At 40.5% G+C, this 21,819-nt stretch overlaps 1 protein-coding gene across 3 annotated transcripts in view; it reads right to left on the bottom strand.

Annotated features, from left to right (window-relative positions):
* The window catches only part of CREB3L1 (cAMP responsive element binding protein 3 like 1), a 103,974-nt gene that overhangs the window by 11,700 nt on the left and 70,455 nt on the right, over positions 1-21,819 (bottom strand). For all 3 annotated transcript variants that reach the window (XM_070936246.1, XM_070936264.1, XM_070936255.1), the window contains 4 exons: positions 20,724-20,881; positions 18,672-18,821; positions 11,171-11,229; positions 5,283-5,351 (listed from right to left, as the gene is read on the bottom strand). In XM_070936246.1, coding sequence (XP_070792347.1) covers positions 5,283-5,351; positions 11,171-11,229; positions 18,672-18,821; positions 20,724-20,881 — 436 coding nt within the window. The remainder of the gene's footprint in view (positions 1-5,282; positions 5,352-11,170; positions 11,230-18,671; positions 18,822-20,723; positions 20,882-21,819) is intronic.

Here is a 21,819-nt window from a genome sequence, read left to right as displayed (position 1 = left end):
ATTGCTTGTCCAGTAGATGGCAGTCATCAGCTATCAATAAAGCTATCAAACCTACAGAACCTTTGAAAAACAAAATAGGCTTCAAGCTTCCAGAATCCTAAAATTCTAACTATAAAGTAGGACCAGAACCTGCTGTTGAGCATAAGAGAAAAGCATCTGTTAGAGCCACTGAATGAGGTTAGAAAGCACAAATGGAGTGGAAAAGCTCTAGCACAAATCAAGATTATTCGAGGGGGCAGATTCTGGATAAAAAATCAGAGTGCATCTAAAATTGTTTCCATAGCACATTAAGCAAAAACAGACTCCTGTATTATTCACATGTTTATCTACTGATAGCATTTATTTGGCACTGAATTCAAACAATACATTGACACAAACTCTGAGCAATGAACAAAAATACCAAAATCAAAATTCAACAATGCTAACTAAAAACAATTAATCAATTACCAAATACTGAAATTTATCACACTCTTTCAGATAGGAACTCTCATCACCCTGACTCAAACACCTAAAGAAGCCAAGATTTCACAGCTTTTCTAAAGGCCTGCAGGATTGAAACCAAGTGTATGTTAGAGAGGAATGTGTGTGTAAGAGATTGTTCCAGAGGGCAATTGAAGTGTGAGGTGGGTAGATAGCTTTGGGTAAATGTGATCCTGCAAATAACCTACTCCTATGCCATGTAGGATTTTATATGGACTATCCAGCACCCTAAATTGCAACAGAAGCCTTCAGGAACCCAATTGAAGATCACAAGGTGTCATTGCATTCTTGACCAACTGTAGATTCACAGTCATGTATTGTCAGTAGGAGATTGTGTATATGTTTTTCTGTATTTTAAAAGATATTACTTTGTTTAATTTTCACCTTTCATTGGCAGTTAAGCCAATTCTGAGGGATCTTGCTGTTTCCCCCCATTTTTACATGGAGTAGATATCGAGTTCCCTGCATGTCTTTTAGTCCAAGCAAATTCCTTGGTTTGAGATGTTGTTATGTAGAACACTGTGCCTGTGCAAGCAAAGACCAAGTCTAGGGAAGATAAGTACTGTACATAGATTTCTCATTTCCAGTCATTATGATCTGTAAGATGCAAAAATAGTGACCAGTGAGAGACACACCCCCTTGGGTTAGGAAAGATGATTAATTTATAAGGGGTCTCTCTTGATTAAGATCCAACTCCTGGCAACTAGATGGTCCCATCAACGTTATTTTTGTGGCAACACAAGTTCTTTGCCATTACCCTTTTCTGAAATGGTTTTCAACTTCCAATCTAGTCTATAGTCCAAGTACTAATCAGTTCTGATCCCACTTAGCTCTTTCAAACTTGCCAAGCTTGACTAGATGCTGTCATCTACAGTGGCTTATCTTCTGCTAATATACATCTTCCCAAAGAACCTCTCAGCAATATGATTTCCCAAATGGGACTATGCCCTTTTCTTGGCTGTCCATGCTATGTAGTATAACCAGAAAACAAGTTCTCAACCAACAGCCAGCTCACAAGGTCTAGGAAAGAACAGCACTTCCTCACAGACCTCTAAATCTACAGGGATTTCTTTGTCTCCAGTGAACTCAGGGCTCAACTAGTTGTCAACTTTCTCAACGCACAACCTTTCCAAACTACTATTAAAGCAGAAATTCAGACCCTAATCAGTAAAATGAATAATGAAGGAGAAGCCAGATGCAACAGGGCTGCCTTACCATATTTTAAACTAAGAAAAGAAACACTTCCCTTTAAGTAAACCTCCACCCTCCCCTAATATGACAGTTATGTCTGGAAACTAAAACCACCTAATAACTGTGCTGGGCTCTTCCAAGAAATGAGCTTTAGCGAGGGAATCAGGACATATTGCCTTCCTGACATTTTTTTCCGGTGTCCTTCAAATTTTGTTCTTATCTATTCTGCTTCCTTGGCTATAAATGCCTTTCCATAATTCTGGGTTATATCTATTTGACATTGGCATACATTCCCGCCAGTGAATCTAATCCTTGATACATTCCAAATCAACTAGCGGCCAAATGAGTTGACCTACCATGCAGAAGAGTGAGGACGCTGCATAAGGTTGCAGGTGTTGTGTGCACGTGCTCCATGCAGTGTCTGGCCACCAAACTATATTTAAATACTACTGGCAGAAGAACATCCTCCGTATACTAAAGGCAGCTGGACAGTTTATAGAGAACAGAACAGTTCTGCCTTTGGGTGCAATGCAGTAATGTGGCTTTGGTGCAACAGAAGATAGTCTCCTGCCTCAGCACTGAAATATGGTTGAACTCCTAATTATTTTGTGAACATAGACTTGAGGAAGGAGCCAATTTGTCCTTCAGTATATGTAGAAAAAGGGGTTGAGTCAGCCTGATAGAGGACAAGTGCCTAAAGATGCACTTTCTACTTTGCCCATCACCAATAAGGGTCACTCACCACTTGCTGAGCACAGAAATGGTTGATGGCCTCCACCTCCCACTCTCAGCCCAAACATAAATGCACCTCCCACCCATGTTTCCCAGCTTCAGTTCAAAACTACTATATTCTGACCTGAGACATCTTGAGCTGTTCAGAAGGGATGGTCTCCCTCTCTTCTTTCTATTCCAGAAGGAGCCCCAGCTCAGGTTGGTGGCAGTGCCTAAGATGCCTCCTCTGCCCCACTGGCTGGTTGCTGCCTGAGCAGCCATCAGTCTGCTCTGATCTCTACTGGTTGGCAGTGGTTGAATTTTGATAATATTGCGGTTGCTTCACTGATAACCTATTAAGTCAATGAGCTATCCTCCCTATTACCCTACATCCCCCAGTGAGCACTCTTTTAGTCTCTGCCCAGACTGGGTGAAGCATATTCCCCTTACTTTCCTGATCCCTGCCCACTGCCCTCAGTACAGTAAAGCTTTGCTTCACTTCTCTCTCCTATACTTTTTTTAAAAAAACTTTTTTAAATGGCAGCATAGGAACAGGGCTTCTTTGTTTCTATGAAACTGGGGACTACCAGTTTTAGCCTTCCATGGACTTACGGAGAAGCAGGGGAATGAAAGAACAACCTGTTGCCAGAGGTGGGTTTCAGCAGGTTCTGACCTGTTCTGGAGAACCGGTAGCGGAAATTTTGAGTAGTTCGGAGAACCGGAAAATACCACCTCTGATTGGCCTCGCCCCCATCTATTCTCTGCCTCCCAAATCCCAGCTGATCAGGAGGAAATGGGGATTTTGCAGTATCCTTCCCCTGGAGTGGGGTGGGAATGGAGATTTTAAGTATCCTTCCCCTGCCATGCCCGCCAAACCATGCCCACCAAGCCATACCACACTCACCAAGCCACGCCCACAGAACCGGTAGTAAAAAAATTTGAAACCCACCACTGCCTGTTGCCCCTTCCTTTGGTTTATATAGCACCAGAGTTATGATGGCACCACAAAGGATTATTGCTGATGATGTTGTTTTAAAAAAGAGTCTGCTTTAGTATCAAGGGAGATAATATGGGAAGAGAGATGAAGGCATCCATGGGTGCAATCATCTGGGAAAGCAAAGAAAAGGCACAGTAACTTGTGAGGAAGGAGTAATCCCTAAAAGGAAAATGCAGGTATTGGTAGACCGTTCCACCATAGGAACCCACCAGCCAGATATCAGGTTTGCCTTCCCTATAAGGATGGTAAGAGCAACAAATTAGGTCTTGCCATAATTCCAATTCCAGTTCAGACTGGAATTTCTGTAGTTGCCCTGAGAAAAGGCTGCAGGCAGCATATTTGAGAAGCAGCTTCGGCTGCAGGATATAATTGCCCTTAGAGGAAACGGTCAGCTTAAGAATTGGTCTGGAAACATATTTGTAGCAGAATTTCAGTACAGTACTAGAGTTGGAATACACCCAGGAAATGTGCCTATTTTTCTCTCTCCCTGCTCCAATTATTCAAAAAGCAAATAAACCACAAAAGTTCAGTCCTGGCTGTCTCAACACAAAAATTCCTAAAACTTACTAACCAAATGCAGCTGATTCATTGCTGGGAAAAAACTAGAACAGAAGAAAACCAAAATCTGTTCTTGTAGAGTAATCTAACATCTATCAAAAAGTATGGGTAGATATGTAAAAGAAATAAATTGCAGGTTTATTTGCTAGACAAATCAAAGAATGCATTAAATGGAATCTCTTGTAGCAGGAGTGGATAGTGAATCCTATAGTATTCAACTTGAAGTCTTTTTGGGCCTGCAAACTATGTGGCATATACAAATGGAAATATAGGAGAAGTTATATAGAAATATGGATATACTTGGTAAAACTGCATATCAACATGCATGTATAAGGAAAAATTACATATACATGTGTGAATATTTAAGAAAAGTATGTAAAAACAATACAGGTAGTCCTTGACTTCCAACAGTTCATTTAATGACTGTTCAAAGTTACAACGGCACTGAAAAAAGTGACTTATGACCATTTTTCACACTTATAACTGTTGCAGCATCCCCGTGGTCATGTGATCAAAAAGTCAGATGCTTGGCAACTGACTCATATTTATGACAGTGGCAATGTCCTGGGGTCATGTGATCACCTTTTGCAATCATCTGGCAAACAAAGTCAATGGGGAAGCCAGATTCACTTAAGAACCGTGTTACTAACTTAACAACTGCAATGAATCACTTAACAAGAGCCTTGGTGGTACAGCGGACTAAGTGCTGTTATGTAGCACTTAGCTGCCAGCTGCCTGCAATTAGTGCGAGTTCAAATCTCACCAGGCTCAAGGTTGACTCAGCCTTCCATCCTTCCGAGGTAGGTAAATTGAGGACCTGGATTGTGGGGGCAATAAACTGACTTTGTAGAAACACTGTTTATGGGAGGCCAAAAGCCCTAATAAGCAGGTATATACAAAAGAATGAAGGCTATTGCTATAAGTGCATTGTAATCTGCCCTGAGTCTTTGGAGAAGGGCGGCATATAAATTGAACTAATAAATAAATAAATAAATAAATAAATAAATAAATAAATAAATAAATAAATAAATAAATAAATAAATAACTGTGGCAAGAAAAGTCATAAAATGGGACAAACTTACTTAACAAATATTTCACTTAGCAACATAAATTTTGGGCTCAATTGTGGTTGTAACTCGCGGACTACCTATATACAGATTCTGCTGTAACAATTACTTTCAGAAAATCTGGCACATATGCACTACTGCTGTGAATTAAAGATAATCTATATTATTTATATCACGAAGGAAGGGGTAGAGCTAAGTGATCTTTTTTCTGCTTTCTCCCAACTCTTTTTCTCAACAGGACCTTTTGGTAAAGATAGGAACATTTGGGTTCTCCTCACCTGTTTGCATTTTCTAACGTCTCCACCTTTTTCCACAGTTCATTATTCTCAGATGTATACGTTTCAACTCTGGAGAAGTAAAACAAAATCATGAATATGATGTACACCCACTCTGCTCCAAATTCTAGTTCCTAAGGTCTCAAACCAAATGGAATGTTATTTGTGTGAAAACAATTAAAGCGCACACATTTTGTCCTGTAAATAGAAACTTTGGGAAAGCCTGAGCAGGCTGGGGATTGTGGTGGGTGTGCATGGAGAGGATGGAGGATTTTAACCTGTTCTTTTCTCTGCCACAATTCTGACAAAACTGGCCTTTCTGAAGCTTCTATTTACAATTCAAGGAAAGCCTCTATTAGGCATGTGGTAACAGTTGTACACATCAGACTGTCTCAAAAGACTCTGCAATGATTATTACATTTCATTTCAAAAACCCTGAAGAGAAAACATGCAATTTTTTTTAAAGAGGCATTTTAAATGAAATTAATCCTAAATTATCAGTCTGCCTAGGCCCAGGCCCATTTTGGCCTCTGAAGAAATTACGCAGCACAACCACCGATATAAATTCCTCTTAGAAAACATGAAGGATTTTCTTCCAGGCCTTGCCCATGGCCAGCTCATGGGAGGCCTTGTGGCTTACTTCTCAGCAAGACAACACCCACCATTTGCAGTATTTGAAACTAAAACAGCAATTTTGGAGAGGCCATTTTGTTGGGAGTTTGGCAAACAGAGAAAAACCTACACTTCCGTTCTACCCTCCCCTCATAATCCCAAAGCTGTTCAGGCTTCCTTGGGACTCCTTGGGTCTGCTAACATTTCTATAAAGAATTTGTGCAGATTAATTTCAACTGTGTGGATAATATGACATCCAGTTTGATCTTAAGCATTTCTGTGTTTGCTCCCTGCCAGGAAACAAGCTCTATCTGATAAATGATTTGAAGCAGCTTAGCACTCTGACTAAAAATACTGAAATCAGGGATGAGTAAGCCCTAGTCATAAATCCTGTGCTTGTTCTGAGGACTGATATGTTGCCTTACAATTAGAAAACATTCAGGGTGGTTAAAAATTGTATTAAAGATGACAATAAATAAAACAGCCAAAGACACATGTAATTGCACAAAGTCACCATGGACTCCTTGGGATTTTTATGTGATTCCCACTGTACACAATATGTAGCAAGAAAAACAAAATGGCTATTATTGACTGCACTATATTTTTGAGTCCTTCAAAATTACTCACAATGTTTATTACATTTATCTTCATTATACATCAGAAAATAGGCAATAATGATTAGTCCAAAGCAATCCACGGAGTAAACAACACTCCTATGCCTTCCACCAAGAGAAGTACCCAATAGTAGAATAAAATCAATTCAAAGACTCAAATATCTCTCAAAAATAAATTTCATTCATAAGAACAGAAAAAAAGAAATTCAGCAGAAACTTTCACTTAGGTAGAAACAGACTTGAGTATAAAAATGGAGATGTGCCTTTTTTGTTATTGGTGTATTTTTCCTCCTTTCTTTGTTCCATGTTATTAAATGAAGAAAAGGTAACAGATTAAACTTAAAAACAATAAAGTAATGGCTATAGACTGCATTAACTTTTAGGTCACAAAACACTTATGGGTTGCTGTGTGTTAATCAGGGTACATTTGGAAGACTGTGTCCAGTTGTGACTACCCAGTTTTAAAATGGACCTTAGAATGAATTAAGAGAAAATTAGTTATGATGGTGAATAGGCTAAAAACCAAATTCTATGAGCTACAGCTAGTAGATTTGCACAGGTTTAGCCTGGAAAAGAAAAGAAAATATAATCACAGACTTCAAATATCTGAATGTCTGTCATGCAAAAGATGGAAGAGATTATTTCTTTCTCCAGGCCTGGAACCAGTGAATAGAAATTCCAAGGAGGCAAATTTCAGTTAAGCATTAAAAGAAATATACTGAAAGAGCTGTTTGGCAGCAGAGATGGCTGGCCTGGGAGGTGGTGGACTCTTCTTTGCTGGAAGGAATCAGATGGAGTCCGAATAGCCATCTGTTGGGGATGCAGCAATAGCATCTTGCACTGCTGACCTTGCATTGAGCAAGGAGTTGGATGACATGATGTTCAAGGTCTTTTCCAGCACTATGATTCCATGGATGTGAGCTGTAAACATCTTGGCTCCTTTTCCCTCTTTACTCAGCTATTTGTGCTGCTTGGGAAACTAACGATTTTTGAAGGGACTAGGGAGAGCACTTTATTTTCCATTCTCCTATGGATTCATTTGCATAATGTTACACAGTGAAATTACTGCTTTAAACTGTGTTGTGAAACACACATCACATTGCACTATTATTTATTAGATGCCTTTAATAAATAAGTTTGTTAAATGTATTAGTTTACAAAACTGGGGGACATTGTATATAACAACAAAGCAAACACGTATCATCAGCAAAGAGGTAAAGGACGGAAAGACTAGACATAATCTCAAGATGTTTATTTGACCAACCATAAATAAGTTCTGATTGTTGCATGGCTGATGAGTTGCATAAATCATAATTATGCTTTGATACAGCCTCTGAAATGTGTGATACTTGATAACATTTGGTGGCAGAGTAGTTTCCAATCTTCAATGGAAGTAAAAAGAAAATGGAGATGTACTAATGAATAATTATGCTTGTGTGAAAATATGATTATTTAAAATTATTTATTTTAAATAAAATAACATTTATGAGGAGATTCAGAAAGGTTTTGAGCTTGAGATCTCTCAGACTGGGAATTATAATAAGAGTAAATATTTTCTAATAAGTTGGAGTAATCTTTTCATATTTTAACCTACACTTCTTATTGCTTATTAAATTAAGAATTATAGAATTATAAGGCTAGAAGAGACCTCAGAAATCTTCTAGTCCAATCCCTTGCTAAAGGCAGGAGCCTTATATTATCTCAATCAAATGGTTGCCCAGTCTATTTTTGAAAACCTCCAGTGATGGAGAACCAACAATCCAGGAAGCAAGGTATTCCATTACTTAATTGTTCTCACTGACAGAAAATTTCTCCTTACCTTTCGGTTGGATGCCTCTTTATCAAGCTTTCACCCATTACTGTTTTCTGATGCCTTAGAGAACAAGTCAATCCCTTCTTTTTTGTAACAGTCCCTCAAGTACTGGGAGATAGTTATCATGTTTCACTGATCCTTCTTTTTGATAGGCTAGGCATATCTAGTTCCCTCAACCATTCATCATAAGATTTGGCCTCTAGACTCTTTATCATCTTTGTTGCTCTTCTCTAAATACTTTCCAGGGCCTCAACATCTTTTTTTGTATCATGGTGAACAGAACTGGATACAATATTCCAAGTATGGTCTCACCAGTGTGATATAAAGTGGTACTATTACTTCTTGTTGTCTTGATGCTATCCCTCTGTTGATGCAGCCTAGGAATGCATTGCCTTTTTTGTCAGCTGCAGCACACTGCTGGCTCATACTTAAGTAGTGGTCCACTAGGACACCTAGATGCCTCTCACTGTTACTACTGTTGAACAGTTTACTAAAAATATTTTGGAAATCAATAAAGAGAGAAATGTCCTGAAGAACGTTGTATTACAAGCTTGATTTGGAGACGAAAATGGATACAAAGAAATTAATTAATAGGGAATAATATGGAGATGAAAGAAGATCTGGCCACAGACATTTGTTCTAAGTCAACCCAATGTCTTTTGATGCAATCCCCTTTCTGAATGCACAAGACTGATTGCAGCCCTTCATTCAAATAAATTTGTATATTTCAGGCAAACTAAATCCTAGCAACATTTATTTAGTAGAATCTTAACGTTCCTTAATCTGAAGTCTTTATCTGCTTTTAAATGATCCAGGTAAATGTGACATGGGATCTATGATCAAGACCTCCTATAGCACGGGTGTCAAACTCATCGTGTCACGTTGCTGTCACATGATGTTTTGCGACATTTTTCCCATTCGCAGAGTTGGGATCGGGGTGGCTTGTGTGTGACACATCCGGCCTGCGGGCCGCCAGTTTGAGACCCCTGTCCTATAGGTTTTGTGTTTTTTAAATTTATTTATTTATTTATTTATTTAATTTGATTTATATGCCGCCCTTCTCCGAAGACTCAGGGCAGCTTACAATGCGTTAAGCAATAGCCTTCATACTTTTGTATATTTTATACAAAGTCAGCTTATTGCCCCCACAATCTGGGTCCTCATTTTACCTACCTTAGAAAGGATGGAAGGCTGAGTCAACCTTGAGCCTGGTGAGATTTGAACTTGCATTAATTGCAGGCAGCTGATGTTAATAACAGTGCTTTAGTCTGCTGCGCTACCAGGGCTCTTTTTGTTCATGGAATTCTTTGAAACAGGGAAAGTGTTAACAGCTTGGAGGGGAGGAATTTCAGTGGGAAAAAAATGACATTAAAGAAATAGCAGACCAGTCCCAAGAAACACTTCATCATTTTTTTTAATACCATGTGAGTGTCAGCACATCAAGATGCATTTATCCTAGTGCTGACATGAGAAGGAGAATGCAAGTGTCTGCAACGGGACGGTTGCCTTTCACCTACTTATTTTAGCTGGAGATAATGTCCCCTAGGAGATGGATGGGAGGGGGGAAATTCTTTGAGTTGGAGCAGTAGATTAGGGGTGAATGATTGGGAAGATGGCCAATGAATGCAGAGGAGTGGGGGAAGGAAGAGGAGGGATTTTGGGTCAGCACCTCAGTACTGGCTGCATGGAGTCAGTGTAAAAGTTGCTGTACTAAATAAAATGGAAGTTTGTTTCAAAAAAGACTTTGAGACGCAATTTATTTGAAGACGGCCTGAATACCTGACAGTGAGCTTTATTTGTTTTTAGATTTTTATACTACCTTTATTTCTGGTCAAGTAAAGATTGTGTACTCAATTAATGCTCTGGCCTGCTTTTTTCTTCACAACAATCCTATGAAGTGAGTTGGGCTAAGAGAGAGTGACTTACCCCAAATCAAACAGCCAAGTCTTCTAGGGAGGTCTATAACTAATGGCCTCTTGGTTTCTAGTCCGGTACCTTAGCTACCACACCAAACTGGCTCTCTAATTAGGCTTTCTAATTAGTCTTCCTTTTATTTTTACTCAGAAGGATTGATCTCTCATGACACATTTATTTTGGCTCAAAAAGCTCTAATCTGTTTTTAGAAAGTTGTTTCTAATATATAATTTTAATCTTTTTGGCTGAAGTTTAAACCTATTACTTTTTACATCCGAACCAGAAAAAAACCCTGATCCTTTATTTTTCTTAAGGCAAAGCTTACATGGAGCATTAGGCACCACAACATAAAATTTTGTCCCTGACTGCCAAACTGCCCTTTTAGTACACAGCTGGCGGCTATAGGTCATATAGTTTTAAAACATATTAAAGAAAATGTCTAGAGGACAAAGGCAAAAGAAAATGACAGAAAGAAACACTAACAGGTCTTATGGTTGCAGGATCCAATCTGAGTCAATCACCGGGACCAGAGGTTTGTTCTTCCACTCTTTCAAACTCATGCTGGAGCCCATCTTCAGGGAATTTCTCAATCTCCAGGACACATCTGGAGATTGAGAAGTTACCCAACGATGGGCTCCAGCATGAGTCTGAAAGCTTGGAAGAACAAATCTCAGGTCTTGGTGACCAACTCAGATTGGATCCTGCAACATTGTCCTGGAACACATATATTTGTCTTCATTCACAGTCTTATGATTGCTACAGATGCAATAATGCAAGAAGAGACAATTCTATTGGGCAGTAACTGAACCCAAACAAAGGCTAATTTGTCTATTAGATAATTATCATACTGGAAATCCCAATCAAGTTCAAGAGAAACTAATGACATCACAAGCCTAGCATCAACTTCTTGGGGTCACCCAGAGAAAATAATGGCTTACTTTTTCTCCAAGCACTCTACATATTCTTTCTTCTTTCTGCGACTCTCCTGTGCAGAAATCTAGAATGAAAAAAAGAAATATTAGTTGCACTCACAAGAATAATTCCATATTCGGTAAATATAGCAACCTATGGTCAAATTTCAGGCAACACAGGAAACTATGAGAAGTTTCCCACAATTATACAGGAGTCCCCTTTGAATCAGGACTGCTGAACTTTCCTCTTGTGATTTATGTTGCTGGACAAAAGAGTTGCTTGATGAATATTAGCACAGTTGACAGATTGTGGTTTTAGACCAGGAAATGGCATGAATTCTTTCCTAGCATTAAAGTTCCAATTTAATTTGGGGAAAGGGGGTGCTCTTCTAAATTAAGACACAGGACAGTTGCTTGTGGAAGCTGTCTCAGAGGAAGGCTCTTTTCAAGAAGCTGCCAGGAGAAGATTGTGATTTAAGGAGATGTCATCAGGTACAATATATATACACATTCACAGATGCTGCAAATTATCTTCTCCCTTTTGAATCCAGGTTACTGCACAGAACTAGAATATAGACTGAAATGTTATGACTATTGCAATATAGTGGGCACAGAAAGGACACAGACAGTGACTTCAGTAACAGTCTTTATTAGCTCCAGTACAGCAATGGTTTGCCTAGCCACGGCAGCCCCTTTTAAAGGGAGCTGTCCGCGGCTTCAGCCATTGAAGTTCTTCTAAATCTCCCACTTCTTTTACTTAATTCTAATTGGTCCGTTTGAATGGTCATTCAATACTCAACACCCCTCCCCTCTAGATCAGCACCGACCAATCCTGGAGTCTTCAAGCCACATAGTCACGTAAGTAGGCAGGCCTTCTAGAGGCGCGACTGGACCTGCGCAGTTCAGTTGTTCCTGCGCTCTTGGAGTGGGAGGTCGAGTTCTGTGTCTCTCCTGAAGGCGCCTCCGGAACTCTCTCGAACTCTGCTGCCGCTGCCGGCGTGGACTTATTCTGTTGGGTCCCCCCAGCTGGAACGGTGGACTGTCACAATCATTGGTGACTCCCTTCTGGACTTCAGATAAGTGTTCGCTGTCCTCTGATGGGTTTGAGAGTCGTTCTCGTTGTTCACTTAGCAGTGTTTGATGTAGGGCCTGGTCTGTTTCTGTGTGATTTTCTGTTCTCCTCCCTTGGGTTTCTTCTTGTGTTTCGTGGTCTTTCCTGACTAGTCGGGCCCTGAGCTGATCTCTATGTCTCTTCCAATTTTGACCGTCCTCTGTTTCTAACCTGTAGGATAGGGGCCCTGTGATCTGGATTATCTTTGCTGGGATCTATAATTTCCACTGAAATTTTTAGCGTATACCTTATCCCCTACCAGGAACTGTCTAGTTTTGCTGGTCGAATCGACTGGTTTCTCTGTGCTGTAATGGGGGTGCAGTCTATCTAGATGGGATTGTAGCTTTCTTCCCATTAGCAGTTCTGCGGGGCTTCTGTGTGTGGTGGCACCCAGTATAATGTGTTGTATGCTCAGTAGCTTATCTATCCTCGCTTGTATGTCCCCTGGTTCCAGTCTGGCTAAGGCTTCCTAAGTTGTTCTCACCATCCTTTCAGCCAATCCATTCATGGACAGTTTCCCTGGCGCAGATAACGCATGTCGGATGCCCTGGCTGGCTAAAAACATTTCAAACTGGTTAGCCGTGAACTGGGGTCCGTTGTCCGAAACTATCAGGTCGGGTAGTCCGTGTGTTGCAAACAGTCTCCGCAAAACCCTGATGACCGCCTCCGATGTTGTTGATGTCATTAATTGTATCTCTAACTATTTCGAATTGGCATCAACTATGATCAGGAACATGTTCCCCTGGCATGGCCCGTCAAAATCTATGTGTATCCGGGACCACGGTGTCCCGGGGTTCTCCCAGTCATGTGTGGGCGCGGCGTGTGGTGCTGGCTGGGATTTGATTTGAGTTGATACCCAGGAAAAGTACCCACTGTACTGTACTAATACTCTGCCCGAAGTTAAAAATCGCTTTATTTGTTCAAATGCGTTCTTTTCCGTCTTCCCCCATGTCCACTCCGTCCTCTTATCCAGTAGCCGGTGCAGGGGCTCAGCAACCATGGCTTTCTGCAGCAGGAAAATATTGTAGAAGTTCAATAACCCCAGAAACACCTGCAATTCTGTTTTGTTTGTTGGGGTTGGAGCTTTCTGATGGCTTTTAATTTTCCTAGGGTGGGTCGTACTCCTGCCCCATCGATTAAGTACCCCAGGAATTCAACTTGTGTTTTGGCTAGCTGACCCTTGTCCCATTTCACCTTCAGCCCCACTTCCTGGAACCGGGTCAGCACTGCCTTTAACCGTTGCTGTAACTACTTCCGATCTTTGGCTGAGATTAATACGTTGTCAAAATAGGGGACGACTCCTTCAATTCCCTGAAGCAAACGTTCCATGAGACTTTGAAAAAGTCCTGGAGCTACGCTTACTCCAAACTGCAGATGCTTGCACTTGAACGCCCCCCAGTGTGTGACTATTGTCTGTGCTTCTGCCGTGGCATCGTCTACGGGTAATTGTTGGTATGCCTGGGCCAAATCCAGCTTCGCAAATATTTTCCCTTGCCCCAGGGAGTGTAAAAGATGCTGTACCATGGGTACTGGGTAGGCGCTCTGCTGCAATGCCCTATTTAGGGTGCTCTTATAGTCTCCGCAGAGGCGCACTGACCCATCTGGCTTTGTGGGGATGACAATGGGTGTTTCCAACTTAGCATGGTCCGTTGGCTCCAGTACCCCTTGGGCAACGAGTTTGTCCAGTTGCTCATCTATCTTGGGCCGTAGAGCAAAAGGAACCCTCCTGGGTTTAATTTTAACAGGGGCTACCTGGGGATCTAAATTGAATGATATTGGGGACCCCGTGTACTTGCCTAATTGGCCATCAAAGACATCCGCGAACTCTCTCATCAGCTCCTCTTCCCAGCTGTCGTCTTCAATCCGATCGACTCCGGTTACTGCTAGTCCCAAAGGCTCAAACCACTCCAGACCTAATAGGCTGGGTCTGTCCCGGTCCACTATGGTGAGAGGCAGTTTCCCTTGGAAGTCTTTGAATCTCACGTTGAACTGTCCAATGCCCAGCACTGGAATCCGGTTGCCTTGGTAATCTTTCAGCGTGATTCTTTGATGTTTGAGTGCGCCGGTCGTGAGGCTGGGAATTAATTGCTTTATGGTTGCCCAGGATACCATGGAGAGGCATGACCCTGAGTCGACTTCCATTTTGCAGGGTCTCCCCTCGATGTAAACGGTCGCCACCATCTTCTTGGACTTTCCCGTGCTCGCATGTCCGACTATTATTGTCTGATGGGTCTCCCCTCTCTCCGATCCGTAGACCTCGCTCCTGTGGCCTCTTCCAAATGGCTGTTTTCGGGCTCCTGTTTGGAATTGTCTGGCTGGTGGTTGAGGGCTGGTTTGTCTGGTCCTGCGTGAGGCTGGCTGGGATGCCCTGCAGGCTCTTGCTATGTGCCCTTTACGATCGTACCTCTGGCAGATTGCGTCTTGGAACCTGCACTCTGATCTTGGGTGATTCCCTTCGCAGCCTGCACACCGCAATTCCTTCTTTCCTTTTCCTTGGTTCTTCTCTTTTCGGTCTGAGCGGAGGTGATGGACTTCATCTCCCTCGTCTTTCTCCGATTCGGTCTCTACCTCCTCGTAGTGGACGGCGGCTTCTTCCTTCCCTTGTGGCCCCTTGTTCATTTTTTTTCATGGCAGCTGCAAATTTCTGGGATGCCTCAGTCACCGTTGCTTCTTCCAAAGCTTCTTGAAATGTTATTTTGGGCCTTGTAAGTAAACGGCTTTATAATATGAGGTCCCTCAGGCCCAATACGAGATGGTGCCTCATAGCTTTGTCCATATTTAGGAATTCGCAAGCGGTGGCTATCTCACACAATTTTGCCACGAACTCGCTTATCGATTCTCCCTCTTTCTGGTCCCTCCGGTAGAATTCGTGTCTTCTTACCAGGGATGAAGCTTGTGGTGCATAGTGGGCTCTCAGGATGTTCTGCAGGGTCAGCCAGGTCATCGTTCTCAGCTCTGCCGGTGATGCTAGTGCTTTTGCCATCTTAAAAATGGCGGCTCCACAGTGGGTGAGGAAGAGTGCCCTCTTCCTCTGTTCCGATAAGTTCAGCAAGTCGTTCGCTTCGAGGAACATGTGGAATCTCTCCATGTACGATTCCCAGTCTTCTCCAGCCGGGTTGAATGGTGCGGGTGGCATGATCGAAGACATCTTCTGGCCATTGCTTCTGATGGCTGGTGATTGCGTTGAGGAGCTTTAGTGACTTAGTGTCCGATTGTCCTCCTGAGATCCCACCTTCGTTGCCAGTGCAATATAGTGGGCACAGAAAGGACACAGACAGTGACTTCAGTAACAGCTCTTTATTAGCTCCAGTACAGCAATGGTTTGCCTAGCCGCGGCAGTCCCTTTTAAAGGGAGCTGTCCGCGGCTTCAGCCATTGACATTCTTCTAAATCTCCCGCTTCTTTTACTTAATTCTAATTGGTCCATTTGAATGGTCATTCAATACTCAACAACTAGGGCTGGCTCAGGATGTGTCACTTGAGGCAAAGCAAAAAACTCTGTCCTTCCCAATTCCGCACATAGAAGCCAATCCAAATGATGGTTGACTATTATTTCAGATTGGTGATAGTCCAGCATGCTCTACCATATCTGAGAATAACAATGGCAATTTGGAGATATATAGCAGATTGCAATATGCCTATGGCTCAGACTTCGGCTTCTCCTGTCTGAAGCAAGTGCCTGACTTTGTCTAATGACAGGATCAAGTCTATCCGTGAAGCAACACTTTCTTATTGATCACCCATAAATTGTCACAATTGGCAGACAGTCTATTATATAAATTGTGTGCATAAATTTCTTGGTTTCGATCCCAGTGTTAATTTAGCCTTTAAGAAAAATACATATAAAGATCTTGGAGACTTGCATTCAATCAGTACAAAGTGACCTAGATGGACTAACAGAATTATAGAACTGTAGAGTTGGATGGGATTATAAGGATCATCTAGGCCAGCTCTCTGCAGGGCTCAGGAGAATCAATTAATCCATGAAGTTGTTTGTCTAGTCTCTTCTTAAATACTTTGAGATATGGACCGCCCACAATTTCCTTAGGTAGACTTCTGTTGTACAGAGTTTACTGTCAGGAAAATTTTCCTTATATTTAAATGAAATCTTGATAGCTAGCTGCAGCTTGTATCTGTTAAAGCTACATACAGTATTATTTCCTGTAATATAAGCGGTATGCCTCTCCATAGCATTTTTGCTGTTGCATTCTTGTCCTGGTGACCATTAGCCTCTGGTTAAGCAATTTTAAGTCTGAACTCACATGACTCTTCTTGTATGCTTATGGTCGAGCTGAGCATATGTTTTTATTTTACATTTATGCTTTTATACTATATGCAAAAATAAAAGTTCCTGGCATCTTCATTTTAAAAATTATTTCAAATAGCGGTACTAAATTTACTAACTGGAAAGTAACTGCCAGACTGAATAGACAATAGTGTGAGAGAGAGACCAATAGTTTGCTCGGTATATGCATATGTTATAGATTAAGTTGGATTGTCTACTCACATTAAATTTCTCCATATTTGAACCATCTTCCTAATGCATTATTCTATGAAAGGATTGACTCTTTACTCATAAACATTTGTTCTCAGGCTACATTGCCCAATCCAATACATAGATTTCTCATAATCTCTACACAAATCTATCCTGGGTGACATAAATTGTAGTCCAACATATCTGGAGATTGGCAAGACCACTCTAGGATATCTAATACTGTACAACGTTTTGCCTGAGAGACATCTCATAATGTTCCCACGCTGTTAGTATAGCACATTGTCTTCTGGGGTTATGTGAGAACTTTATTTTAAATACATATTGATGAATCAAGTCTATGTTATATTCAGAATGCAAATCAGCCTGCAGACAAATGACTGTGGCTTAACTTCTCGGTGGATCAGAATTGCTAAAAGAAGCTGAATCATTCTTGCCAGATGGATTGTACCTTATCTTGGAGACTATGTTTGATTCATAGAAAGTGACTAACACATGCTGTTGGTTCATGAAAACTTACATTTAGGAAGGAATTCACAATTATGGATGTGTGAATCAGTAAAAATCCTATCCAGTTTATTGTCTGAGTTACTGACCACAATTGCAGTTTGATAAAAGTTTTTTTTTTTTTGCAATCTTTGCAGTTTTCCCGACAACTTTCCCCAAATTTAAATATTACTAATAATGGTTCAAGAGTTTGGAAATGGAAATATTCTAGATGAAGACAATGGAAAACTACTCCCATACTGTTGATAAGACTGTTGGTAAGAAAATTAAATGTAATTATTTAATGTATGGGTCCAGTTATTTTCCAGGAGTATCTTTACCTTTTTATTGCACTAGTACACTATTTTCAACAATATATTTTCTTTTCAAAATTGCATTTTGTTTTTGCAGATTGCAGGAAAAAAACTAAATGTTAGCTAGATTTTAAAAATATTTTTAATAGTTCATACTGCTATGCAGCAGGGTGAAATGGAACATTCAACTTTGTAGATTTACCCTTATTTAGAATCAGTATTGTAGACATATGCTTCTAAATTCACTTGGGTAAAAAATACTTATTGGGCAACCAGCTGATGGAATTAAGTTTAAATGTTGAACATTATGAATGTGAAATAAGACATTAATATGATGTAAATACTTCTTATCTTGACATGTATACATGTACTTTATAGCAAGGGTGTGAAACTGGAGACCCATGGGCTGGATGCGTCACACGCAGGCCACGCCCACCCCAGCTTTTCGAATGGGGAATACGTTGCAAAAAATCATGGCAATGTGACATGGTGAGTTTGACACCCATACTTTATAGTAATGTTAAGGTTTTTCACTACTAAATCCCTATTAGTTAATTTCTTGTTTATCTGGTCTCCATTTATTTCAGCTTCCCCTATGTTAAATTTTAGATTATAATATATCCTCAGGGATATATTTCCTGCAAGCTGTTTGCACACTGATGACATGGAACAGAGAAATAGATAGGCAAGTAGGTAAACTGGTAGGCCAGATGATCAAAAGTCAATTTATGTTGGAATTCCAAAAATTACTTCTTCAGATTCTTGATTCCTTCCTAAATTAATTATTATTATTATTATTTATTCAATTTATATACCGCCCTTCTCCTATTGGACTCGGCGGTGCACAGCCAAGGATAAAAAACATACCAATACAAAATTTAAAATCAATTAAAAGAATTATACAGCTTTGGCCCACAATTTAAAACAATCCAATTAAAACCCAATTTACACTTAAAAAGCTAAAAAGAGCTAAAAAGGGTGGCTTTGAAAAGATCAATCATTGCATGATTAAATATTACTGGGTGAATAGAAATTAAGGTAATATCTGCATCTATATTTACATATACCTCACCCCTGCCTCTCTAGCACTGCTCTTTACCAGTCTTATACAGTTGGAATAACAGACCTTGTTCTTGATCTTCCGCCTTACTCTCTTCAGGGCTTTCTCTTCTGCTTTAGTCAAAGGAAGCTTGGTTGGGATGGGATAGCCCTCAGCAATCAGGGTGCGCTTTTCCTCCTCAGTTAGGAGCAGGGGCCCCGAAGTCCCTTGTAGTTTCTGGAACAAGAGCAAGAGCAAACCATTTCCCCAAGATATACATTATAATCTTACCCCAATTTTTTTGTGCAAAATAATGCATTGTCAAAGTCCTACACTGTAAGCATGAGCACAAGGGCTATCAAGGAACGAGAAAAAAAAAGGAAGGGGGAAGTAAATTCTTGTATATTCAAATACAACAATATTTAAAGAATTTCTAAAATAATATAGCATTAACATCATAACATTTTAAGCAATACTATAGTTTTCAAGGAGAGATCAGGTGGGTCTCCTGGGCCAGAGTTCTTTAACCCAGAGATATTGCCCAGCCTCTGGGACTGCAAATTTGTAGGGTTCCATCCTATCCCTCATCCTCCTCTTCCCTCCTGTAGACACGAAGGAAATAGATGTAACTTTAGCCTTGTTCTGCAGTGAACCAGCACCAAAGTTACTGTCTGGAGGGACAGATGGAAAACAGCAGAAATGGGAAAACTGGGAGGGAGAAAAGCTGGCATGGAGATGGATGAGTGAAAAACTAAGATTGGAACTGCAGAAGAGGGTATCTTGTTTAGTGTTTCCTCATTCCTTCATTTAATCCGAATTAGGCTCAAGTGCCTTTTCCCCCCTATATTACAGATCTCAAGTACCCATCCAGAAACTCCATGGATTCCCTAGGTTGAGTTGGAAAAAGACAAAGCTCAGTATAATTAGCATTTTGATGACAACTGATTCTAAATTTCTGAAGAAGCTTTGCTTTGAAGCATACCACAGCCTGATAAATGCCTCATGATGGCACTATTTTTATCTTTCTCATTTCTGAAATACTCTTAATTAGTAGCAAATTATGGTTCTTCCAGTGTGCGAATATTTGAAATGTTTTCACCTTTTACCCTTCTTCTAGATTCTACAATCCATTGTGAATCTTATGCTTTGAGCAAGCAGAGAAGTTATTCTTAGTCTTATCAAGTATTCTATCTGGAGTACAGACTGCCATATCCCCCTATTGGATAATTCTCTGGCTCTTCTGTCCTCCTAACTTTCTGTTCCACTAAGGTGATTGTCAATCGCTTTTCTTCCTATGGATGTGTCATACTGAATATTGGTACCTTTACAGACATGTGTTTATAGGAATCTGGGGGGTGGGGATGGGACCAAAATAGCGAAGTAGTGGATGGGATATCACAACAAAGCTGGGGCTTGCATCATAAGAATTGTCAACTTGCTGACTTGAACCCCCAGTGGACACTGCTATATGTGTTTATGTGTGTCTATAAATTAAATTCATACGTTCTATTGTAAAGCATCCATCCATTCATCCAAAAACCAAGTTTAGAATAAAAAAAAATCTCCCTTTGTCATGTATTTCTCATATATATTCTGGAGCTACTATGCTTAACAAGTAGACTATTGCTGGCTCAAAACACCATGGAAACCTTTTTTTAAAATACTCCTTTTCTTTTCCTCAGCTACTGGCTTTTCCATTGGGTGTTTTTTTTACTAATGGAACTGGTACACCATCTCAATTGTTTGGAAAAAGAATGTCCACCACAGTTAGAAAAACACAGCCAACTGAACTATTAGATAGCTGAGGAAAAGAAAAATGGTAATCCTTTTTAGACTATTCCAGAACTATGGATAAATAACAGAATTTGGAATCAGTTAAAGGGTCAGTATTGATTATGTGAAGCCAATGGGTAGTGTCCGCCTTGGAAAAAGCAAAGCATAACAGACAATCTGGATAGTAGCAATTGTGGTAACAAGAAAACCATACTTTGAATGCAGAGCAGAAAAATGCATCCAGAGGTTGTAGTTGAACTCGGTGAGGGTGAATATAGAGCAACAGTTTCAATTCCTGCCCTCCTAAAATGATTGCTGGATAATGGGGCAACCTGGCATGGCAGTTAAGCCTAACTCTCTTCTTACATGTGGTGCTGTGAGGAGTGGAGAAGAAGAGATTGCTGTAGAAGACCGAGCAGTGGGGCGGGCTGGGCTGGAGGGAGGCAGGGATCTTGGGCTCTGAGATCCATCACTGTCACTGCCATGGCTGCTGGGAGGTGTTGGTGGCATCTGCACCAAGTCATCTAAGTCAGAAAAATATAGAAAATAGGTTAACAACAGACAGAAGGCTGGGTCATGGATAACAGCAGAAAAAGATATTTGGTGAAAGAAGGTTATAAATCTAACCAGTTCCAACTAGTGTGAACTGCAATCTGAGCCTTCATTTGTGAGAGGCAATATTCTTTTTGGGAAATGACAGAAATAAATCAGGAGATCCACCTTCTCCTCATTATTTGTTAACATCTCACCATCCTTACTTACCAATGGGCTTTATTTTCTTGTTTTGGTTTTATGTAAAAAAGGGCCTACTTCAACTGCCTAACTAATACGCCAGGACAAGTAGAAACTTTGAGAGAGATGGGCAGTACAGAAATGTGAAAAAAGAAATTTCTTTCAGGACAGCATGATCAACACACCCTATTCTAGGTCCAATAGTATGTGATAGATATTGATGGCAATCTTGTATGTCCCTGTCCTCCTCCTTTTCTGTCATCTACATAACCACGTTGTCTCCACAGAGCTATCTTGTGCACTTTCTTGAAGGTGTACAGCCAAAACATTTCCACTGTTGCATCTATTCTGTTCTGAATAAGTTACATCCTTCAGTTGCTAGATTCCAGTCGTGGGAGTTGCCTCACAAGTCTTTTGGAACAAGTTCTACTACAACATTTGCCAAAACGTGGATTTGTTAACTGCTGGCTCTCCCACGAATCTTCTAAATTTCCTGCTGATAGAAGATGGTGCTCTTGCTAATGCTTACATTATATATAAAAAAGCCTGTTCTATTGGGATACATTGTGAGCCAAACGTTTGAGAGAGCCTAATATTTTCTGTAAATTATTGTTTGCTTATTTGAATATGAATTTCCAGTACTCAAGAAGGACATTACATTTTTAGAGTAAATAAATAAATGTGTTCATTTGGCTAAACAGATCCCTCTGTGCAGTGTTAGTGATTGCCA

Source organism: Pituophis catenifer, unplaced genomic scaffold (assembly GCF_029215685.1).
Source record: "Pituophis catenifer annectens isolate HBS135680 unplaced genomic scaffold, rPitCat1.0.hap2 SCAF_1, whole genome shotgun sequence".
Classification (NCBI taxonomy): Eukaryota; Metazoa; Chordata; class Lepidosauria; order Squamata; family Colubridae; genus Pituophis; species Pituophis catenifer.
The sequence above is the reverse complement of the archived record's forward strand: the minus strand, read 5'-3'. Positions and strand labels throughout refer to the sequence as shown.